Source organism: Zea mays, chromosome 6 (assembly GCF_902167145.1).
Source record: "Zea mays cultivar B73 chromosome 6, Zm-B73-REFERENCE-NAM-5.0, whole genome shotgun sequence".
Classification (NCBI taxonomy): domain Eukaryota; kingdom Viridiplantae; phylum Streptophyta; class Magnoliopsida; order Poales; family Poaceae; genus Zea; species Zea mays.
The window spans coordinates 18,233,357-18,242,185 of NC_050101.1; the positions used below are offsets into that span (position 1 = coordinate 18,233,357).

The following is an 8,829-nucleotide window of genomic DNA, read 5'->3' on the forward strand; positions in this document are numbered from 1 at the left end:
TATATACATTTCCCCTCAACTAACTCAACCACCATCCTTTTTTTACCTTTTTCTTTTCTTTTTGAACAGGTCGATGGCCAGCAAAAAAGCAAAAATGATGATCCGTGTAATTTAATTTAATGACGCTTGTACTGTTTAATTATTGTACATATAAATCTTTTTAATGTTCCTTTTACTCTTACTTTAAATTTTGTAAATGAGATATGTCAGGATTATGTTTAATGTCAAGTCTAATAATTTGTAAAAATACATCTTGTCCGTGCCAAACTTAAGTCATTGATTGTCGTTTTTCTTTAAATATTTATCAACTAGTAATCACACTGCTCGAACTTAAACTAACCAGAACGCGACAAGCTTCTCTTCCACGACACGCCAGTCTTCCTCGACAAGCCACTGTGTCCTGGCTTCCACGACAAGCACCACGCGACTACAAATACCTCCCAGGGGCTGAGCCTTCCTCACATCCTCTCTTCATACTATCTACCACAACTAGTTGCCAGAGTTCGTCATGGACTTCTACAAAGAGTTCGTGGAGACTTCGTCCGATGACGATTCCGAAGACTGAGGTCGACACTCGACACCATGTACGTTTAGCAAGCCCTTGAGCAACTAGGTGTTGGAGGTTCGAGCGGGCGTCGTAGACGCTCTTCCTTGCCACGTCTAGTAATCCATAGGGATCACAGTGCTAGCGAAAATCTGATAAAGCTCCACTACTTCGGTCCAAATCCTGTCTATCCCGCCCACATTTTCCAACGAAGGTACATTTCCTAATAATCACTCTTACTTGTACTTCTACGCTTCGTATGGTTCTTACATTTTGCATTTTCATTCTAGGTTTCGGATGCAGCGGCCTTTGTTCCTGCGTATCCTTAGAGGTGTGCAGCAAGTGGACGGATTTTTTTACTGTTAGGTGTGATGCTACGGGTTTAGCGGGACTCGGTCCGTTGCAAAAAGTCTCTGCTGCTTTGCGTGTCCTCGCATATGGGTTGCCTACGGATGCTGTCGATGAGTACATTCAAATCGGACAAACTACCGCTAGGGACTGTCTCATCCGTTTCTGCCATGCAATCATCTCATGCTACAACCAACGTTACCTCCGTATTCCTAACAGAAACGATGTTGCTCGCATACTTCGTGTCAACGCTGATAGGGGTTTCCCGGGCATGCTTGGCTCAATTGACTGTATGCATTGGGAATGGCGTAACTGTCCAACTGTATGGCGGGGTCAATTTTGTGGCCGGAACTCACGTCCAACCATGATATTAGAAGCTGTGGCGTCGTACGACCTCTGGATTTGGCATGCCTTTTTTGGAATGCCAGGAAGTAACAACGACCTCAACGTGCTCCATAGGTCTCCCATTTTCGATCCTTTACACAACGACGCCATGCCCCCCCGTGCACTACACCATCAATGGTACACAATTCAATTTCGAATATTATTTAGCAGATGGCATATATCTGAATTGGCCCACATTTGTGAAAGCTATTCGTCACCCATTCGAAGAAAAGAAGATTCACTTTACCATGATGCAGGAGAGTGCTCGTAAAGATATCGAGAGAACTTTTGGTGTGTTGCAGTCGCGTCGGGCAGTACTCCGCGGGCCAGCTTATGGTTGGGTTCGCAATCACCTCACGGAGATGATGATTGCATGCATTATCATGCATAACATGATTGTCGAGGACGAAGGCGAAGGAGCAGAAAATGTTGATTTTGTTGGTGCCACCCCACCTCCTGATCTTTCGACTGCAATTCCGTAAGTCCGGAACGAGTGGTTGAACACGACTGCCTGGTCCGAAATGCCAAATGAAGGAGATATTGATATCACCTGCAAGAACACGTACCTATCTTTGCAGTACAACCTTGTCGAACATCTTTGGGCAAGGCGTGGTTCCATGGGTTGAAGTATGGCTACTTAATTAAGTTGTCGAGTATCAGTGTAATGTGTTGGTGTCTACTTTAGTGTACTTTAGTCGATGTAAGCCTCCAGTTGTGGTCAAGATAACTGCTGTTATGTGAGCGTCTTGGATGTAACTATGTATGGTTTCATCCATACTTCAATAAAATTTAGATAATGTGTGCTTTGTTCATTAGCAACTTAAATTAAGGGAGTTCTCAAACATAACATAAACGTCTAAAGGTAATGAGCTCAAACATAACATATAGTGGACAAGTTCAAACTGACAATTCATAACCATAAGTGACGAGAATAAGTTTACAAACATAACATAATCTTGAGTTCTTCAACTGAAATGAAGACACTAACGCAGTCCAAAGTCACACTTCAAAAAATGTGATTATTACAGCACGCATTACTAAAACAGAAACTCAACTAGTGAAAACCGTGGTCCACAATTTTCACTAAACGAACAACTCAGTTTGGATTGTTGACAAACCAGTCCACAAGTGCTTTCCTCTTTGCTATGAAAGCAGGCCTCAAATCTTCGGCTATGTCCTCCAAATCCACAGCCATTGCTTCCTTCAACTCATCGTTCTTCTCTTTGCGTTCTTGAAACTTCAGTTTTGTTTTCTCCACTTCAATTTGTTCTTGTTGAACTTGCAGCTTCTTATATTCGAGATCCTTGAAAACCTCATAATGTGCTTCTTTCTTCTCCACTTTGTCTTCACTTTGTTTCAACCGGGCCATTTGCAGGTCATGAATTCTGGTCAAATACTTCATGGACTGGGACGACGTGGACATGGCCTTCTTCCTTGATGCCTTTGTGGAGTCTCGGCCTAATGGCCTTTTCCCAGTTAAACCTAGAGAATCGCTATCCAAATCGTTTACACTTGCAGTTGGTGTGGCACTGCCAACCGGTGACATCCCTGCTGCCCCTCGTAGTGAAGTGCCTTGAACAATAGCTTGCCATTTGGGTTCGTTCTTGAGTTTAGTCCAACAATGCATGAAGGGGAACCCTCTCTTATTTTCGGTTGTAAACAGTGTGGTAGCCATTGAAGTCTGAAAAGGCATAAGAACAATGTTAGGCACACTCATCAAACATACATGAACACTTAGTAAATTGTGAACAGCAACTTTTGCATAAGATGGGGAAAATACCTTATCATAATCAGTTAAACCACTTTGATTTTCCCTGAGGACTCTTGCATACAACGAAGCATACTTCCCACAATCAGCCTTAATTTTGTCCCATCGACTTGTTAAAGCCCTGATAACTCTCTTAGGATACTCACCTCTCATTTCGTTATACCGTTTATCAATTCTTGCCCAAAGTCCTTCCTTCCTCTGGCCAGTGCTAATTACTGGATCACAACTAATTTCTAGCCAAGTTGTGCATAGCAACAAATCCTCTTCTGGCGTAAAGTTTTGTTCTTTCATTTTCTTCCCTTTACCAGGTGTACCACCTTCTTTGCTGGGGCTGTTAACCTCCTGTGCGCTGTGCTCTGCCTCGGACTCCAAAAATATTGGGTCCATAGGGTTCGAAGAGTTGTTAGGCAGTGTGACAAAATGGCTAGGTGGTTGCATTTGGCCAGCAGCAAGCGGGGGAGGTGGGCAAGGATAACTAGGATTCATCATACCAACGAAATGATTCCATGGGCCCCTATTTGCAAAACCTCCTACTTCATTTTGTTGTTGTGATAAACTGGGAATTGTAAGGTGGCTGCTGCTAAATTGGATATTAGATCCACTAGGAAAGTCGTAGGGATTAGGCTGCCAGTACTGTGGATTCCACATAGGGGGGCATTCCTTGAGGAGCTGATGTGTGTGGAGGACCATGAGGGGGAAACTGCATGTTATCATTGTTCTCAGCCATTCTGGTAATTAAAGGAAGACAACAAATCAATACAAACGCAGAGAGCACATAGATGATTAATTCATAAGTAATACTATGCAAAGCATCATATGTTCTTACAAAAGGCAGCAGGCCATGGAGCTGGCATCAAATAGACCCTGAACTAACACAAACAGTGCATAATAAGTCACTCCAGAACCATAGTGGTTGTTTATTTGCAAACAGAGTTCCACACTGCTACTGGGCAAGTTTAAACCTGGTTCCAAATGTTATACCTAGTAGACCTGTCGGATTCTACAGAGTCAACATCACTAGCGGACCACGATTCGGGTGGCGATGGGGTTGTAAAACGTGTATCTACGTGCTCGACCTCCATTTGTTTCACTTGAAAATCCATCCTCTCCATCTCCGGGTCAGAGCGTGCTTTGGACTCAATTCCATCGTGCTCCAGCAACTCTGCCTCTTGTTTGATAGCAAGGAGACAATTGATGAGATAGTGCTCATCACCCAAGTGCAAGAAGGCATCTTCTATCAAGTCCCTAATTTTGGAACCAGCTTTATCAACCGAGGAGACAAGGTTGAGGAGATCTGTTTGCAACACTTTGGCATCTTGGCCATCCATCTGTAGTTAAATGTTTAGGATAGTGACTAGTTTGCTAGTTACATATCACAATGCAAAGTATTAAGGTTTGAATAGGACGCCAACTACCATTTCAAGTATGTTGTGAAAGAACTACTATATGCATAGTTATGAAATAAGACTTCAAGGCTATAAAACCTGACTCTGCAGTACCATGGCAGAATCAAAAACAACACGCTTGAAGTATGTAGAGTAAATAATATATCCAAAGATAGAACAATGAATCAAGCATCGGAAAGAGAATGAAAAGGAGGTAGAACCTCAATGCTTAGTAGTCCACGCGTTCAAATGAACATACGGAATTACACTGCATAAATAAATTTCGTTGTTAGTTGAATCCCTAGAATTGTGTCGTGTTTCAACCAAACTTGACAGCAATGAGCCATCCTTTATTTCTAGGAAAATCTAGTAGCTCATACAACTCAATGTGTATTCGGCCAAACCATAATGAAATGAAGGTTGAGTACAACAACTCAATGTCTGGTCGGCCAAACCACCATGATTTGAAGGTTTAGTACAAGAACTAAATGTATCTTCGGCCAAACCACAATGAAATGAAGGTTGAGTACAAGAAGTAACTGAAAATGTAATGCATTTTAATTGAAAATAGCGATTCTATTTTATTATCCTTAGTGCAGTGTGCAAAATCCCTAATCTTGAAAACCCTAAATGTGAGATCCTAAACCAGAATCATGAACATTGAACTTGTTTGAAAGCAAATGAAGCTTTCGAACCCTAAATGTTAGATCCTTCAACCCGAATCACCAGAATCATGAACATTGAACTAGTTACACACCAAATGAACATTCAACTTCGTATGGTACTGCTAAGAAGGGGACAAGGGTGAACGAAGGGGAGTAGAAGGGAATCGAACCGGTAGATGTGCAGATCGGAAGAAGCAGATCGATGGACGGGAGCTCGAGTTCTGGATCGGCGGACACCCAGCCGGGGAAGGAGCCTCGTTGAATCGCCGGCGGACAGGGTTGAACGGCGGCGGCGGCGATGAAGTCGGCCAGTGGGAGCTTCGATCCGGACTCCTCGGTCGTCGAATCCGTTCGCGTGGCTCTCCTCGCGTGAGGCCCAACGGATCCGGCCGCCTGTACCCTTCGCCGCGCGGGGAGGTTGGTCGCCGGCCTCCGCTTCCGTGGACGGCGACGAAGGAGTCGCACCGAGCAACTCGGCACCTCTGGAGTCTTCACGCGCGGGAGTGGAGAGAGGGAGAGCGGCGCCTGCCAATGGTAGCGTCTCCCGGCACTCACTCTCCATGTAGTGTGAGAGAGAAGCTACACGCGCGGTTGAGGAGGAGGGAGCGTGCACCGGTGAACGCTTGGAGGGGGTACTGTTGCCGCCACAGATAGCGTGGAGTGCGGGGAGCGTGAACTGTTGTTCACAGTCTGAGGCCACAGGCCCCCATATTTAAAATTTTTCCAGTTCGACATATATTTTTTAAAATTTTAAAAAAACTGAATATAAAAATGAAAAACGAAAGCTGCTGTCCCTGTATTTGTGCGGTCCACTACGGTCCATTCAAGTTTGACGATCGGGACTGGGAAAGCCATGGCCCGTGGCTGGGCTACGTATTTTTATTTATCTATTACTGGTTATTAAAGCCTTTGTGTTCATTTGATTTTTCTTTCTTTTAGGTATTTCAAAAAAGTTAAATATGTCAAGCAAATAGTTCCCTAATTGTCGAACTTATATCTTCCTAAATTATTGCCTCTAGTTGCATTCACAAAATTTGTTGGAAAATATATCCCAGCAAGGGAGAGTAGGAGGCTGGAGGCCTTCAAGGAGAATCGGAGGTGCTCTGCGAATGCCTCCGGGAACTGACGTAGGCAGGGGTAGAATAAGAAACCTTGATAGTTAGGGTTTCATTAATGGTAGTTCACCAATTAACCAACCATTACACTGGGTCTTGGTCCCCTTTTATTGTTTATTGTACACACAGGATGTCTTTGACTACTCTACCCTTAATCAGTATGCGCATGTTGTTGGGATATTTGTGTACAAAATACGGCCTGCGAGGGCAACATGGGATATTAAGTTTATCAGCCAACCTCTCTACCTGTTTGGCCTTCTTTTTTTATGGAGGCCCAAATGTCGCTCGTGGCCCAACGCGCAGGGGAACATCGAAGTCTCATTCTTATCGCTACGGCGCTCTGCTTCATCTTGCTGAGGGCCTTCGACTTCGAACCTCCACAGTCGCGAATGGGTCTCCTGCTTGCCTAGGCCATTCCAGCTGCCCATGCGACCACCGAAGGCACCGTGCTTGTCACCTGCAGAGGTCAACCAACAGCCTGTTCCGTTAACCTTACCCGTGGTGTGCCTTAGAGGCTGCTTGCAATCTTTGACCCTCCACTCCTAAGCCTTCGTCGTTGGTTTGGACTGCCTCCACTGAGCCTTTGTTGGTTCGTCCAGCCTCCGCTGAGCCCTCGCCGAAGGTCCCCTCGTGCTACTCCTGTGATTTCCGTTCGGTTAGTGCCTTGGCGACTATCAGTGATCATGTTATAATAGTTCCCCTTGAGGTCATGGTTCCACGCAGGCAGGTCATGACCCTCAAATCTCACTTGTGATATTGAGTTGCGAAGGTTGCCCCCTTCCCCCTTGGTCGGTAATGTGTTGAACTGTGCACCCTGTTGCGTGGCTCTATTTGATTGGCTGCGGTGGTACCAATAGTTATATAAGGGGCTCAGTGGAGGCTCCCTCACCCCTTCTTGACTATCGATTTCATACTTCTGATTTTCGCGCTGCTGCGTTGGTAGCCTCCGCTTTCGAAGGATTTTCGCTTGCTGTTGCGGCTAGCCTTCACTTTCAGAGGTTGTTGTTCTCGTGCTTTTGCTGTCTTAGTTCTTGGTTTGGCGGTGGCTTCCCTTCCTAGCGGGTTTAACCATTGGCCCAACTTCTCCAATCTTTACAAGGAGTTGTTTGGTGTTAGGGCTAACGGTTGGGCAAAGCGGATTGAGGAGTGCATGCTTGCTGCATGTTGACGGTCATTAACACCAATTATAAATCATCAACATAACTTCATATATATTTAATTCCATTACCAAACATAGGTATAGGTGTTTAAACTAATGAATTCCATGAGCTTTGGTGATTTCTATAATGCAGGAGCATTTATCCAAAAAATCGTCAAAGGAGGACCTAATTGTCAAGATTAATTGTGTATCCTGTAGGAGCACAAACTGTGAGAGCACTCAAGCCCTAATGAGGGTTTTGGTGTTAATGACCACCGAATTAGGGAACTAATTAGATTTATCAAGATGTTTAGCAGGGAATTCAAAATGGAGGATGTTGTACGAAATGGAAGTATCCCCAATTGTCAAGGATGGCTATCTAGACTCAAGGAGCTGTTTAAATTTCTTTTTATACTTTGAATTTGAGTTTAGGAAACGCCGTACTAGGGGAATTCTAGAACAGTTAGCCAACTGTTGAACCAAATGTTCAAACTACAAGAATAACATCCTCATACCTAGCCAAACCAGCCACAGAAAATTCACACACAGTTCTCTGGTTTGGCCAGGGCGGCAGCGCCGCCCATAAACTAACCGTTGGCTGAAGGGGTACAAATACCCTTCTGACTGCTCCCAACGGTCACTTCTTCTTCCTCCTCGCGTTCAGTTGATTCAGAACAGAAAACAGTGAGCTCCCTCTCCCACCATTATTGCCCAACCACCTCTCAACCACTCCATTGAATTCCATCTACAAATCTGAGAGAAAAGGGCAGCAAACTTCAAGTTCAGAGTAGCTCCATTGATTGCCAACTGAAAAAGAGCACTTGGTTCTCGTTTGGCCTGCGGTTCTAGGGTTTGTTACCCTTGGAGCTTGCTCCTAGCCGGCTAGGCGTCGCCCTTGAGCTTGCCAACTCGTGTGGCAGCCTTGGGAGGTTTGTAACCACCTTGTGAAGCTAAGAAATCACCCCTCACTTCAAGAGTTAGCTGTCTTGACTTGAGAACGAGGATAGGGCAAGCCTTTGTGGCAAGCCTAAGCCTTTTTGTGGCTTTCTCAACAACGTGGAGGTAGGCAAGCCTTTGTGATGAGCTGAACCACGGGATAAATCACTTGTCTCGCGTGCTCTGTTTACCTTCTTGCAAGTTCATATTGATAAATTAGGGTTTGTGGTCGATCTATTTACTTACTTGAGTATTGCCTATTTTAGCTATTGGTCTGTCATTTATATACCTGTAGTAAGGCTAGAAATTTACCCGATCTAATTTTCACTGGTTAAATTTTTAATTATTTCAAAGTCCTCTGCGTAGGCCGGCAGTGCCGCCCTCTGGTCTGAAAGAATTTGGAGTTGAATTTTTACAGGCCTATTCCCCCCTCTAGGCCTCCATACCTGTCCAAAAGATCCTACAAGTGGTATTAGAGCGAGGTACTTCATATACACTTCACCACGTGAAGTATGGAAGAAGGTGGAGGTTCTCGTCTGGCTCGTG

The 8,829-nt window shown here is 44.6% G+C and overlaps 1 protein-coding gene and 1 long non-coding RNA gene across 2 annotated transcripts; one reads left to right on the forward strand and one right to left on the reverse strand.

The window, feature by feature from the left end:
- Window positions 1–389: 389 nt before the first annotated feature.
- LOC103629038 (uncharacterized) lies at window positions 390–2,091 on the forward strand. Its single transcript, XR_554064.2, has 2 exons — window positions 390–758; window positions 835–2,091. It is a non-coding gene; the product is annotated as an uncharacterized lncRNA (long non-coding RNA).
- Window positions 2,092–2,164: 73 nt separating this feature from the next.
- LOC103629039 (uncharacterized) lies at window positions 2,165–5,777 on the reverse strand. The gene is made up of 3 exons (XM_008650237.4): window positions 5,265–5,777; window positions 3,057–3,744; window positions 2,165–2,957 (listed from the first exon to the last, which is right to left on the reverse strand). Exons 1-3 carry the CDS (start codon window positions 5,654–5,656, stop codon window positions 2,373–2,375), a joined length of 1,665 nt encoding a protein of 554 aa, XP_008648459.1. The 5' UTR covers window positions 5,657–5,777; the 3' UTR covers window positions 2,165–2,372.
- Between the last annotated feature and the right edge of the window lie 3,052 nt (window positions 5,778–8,829).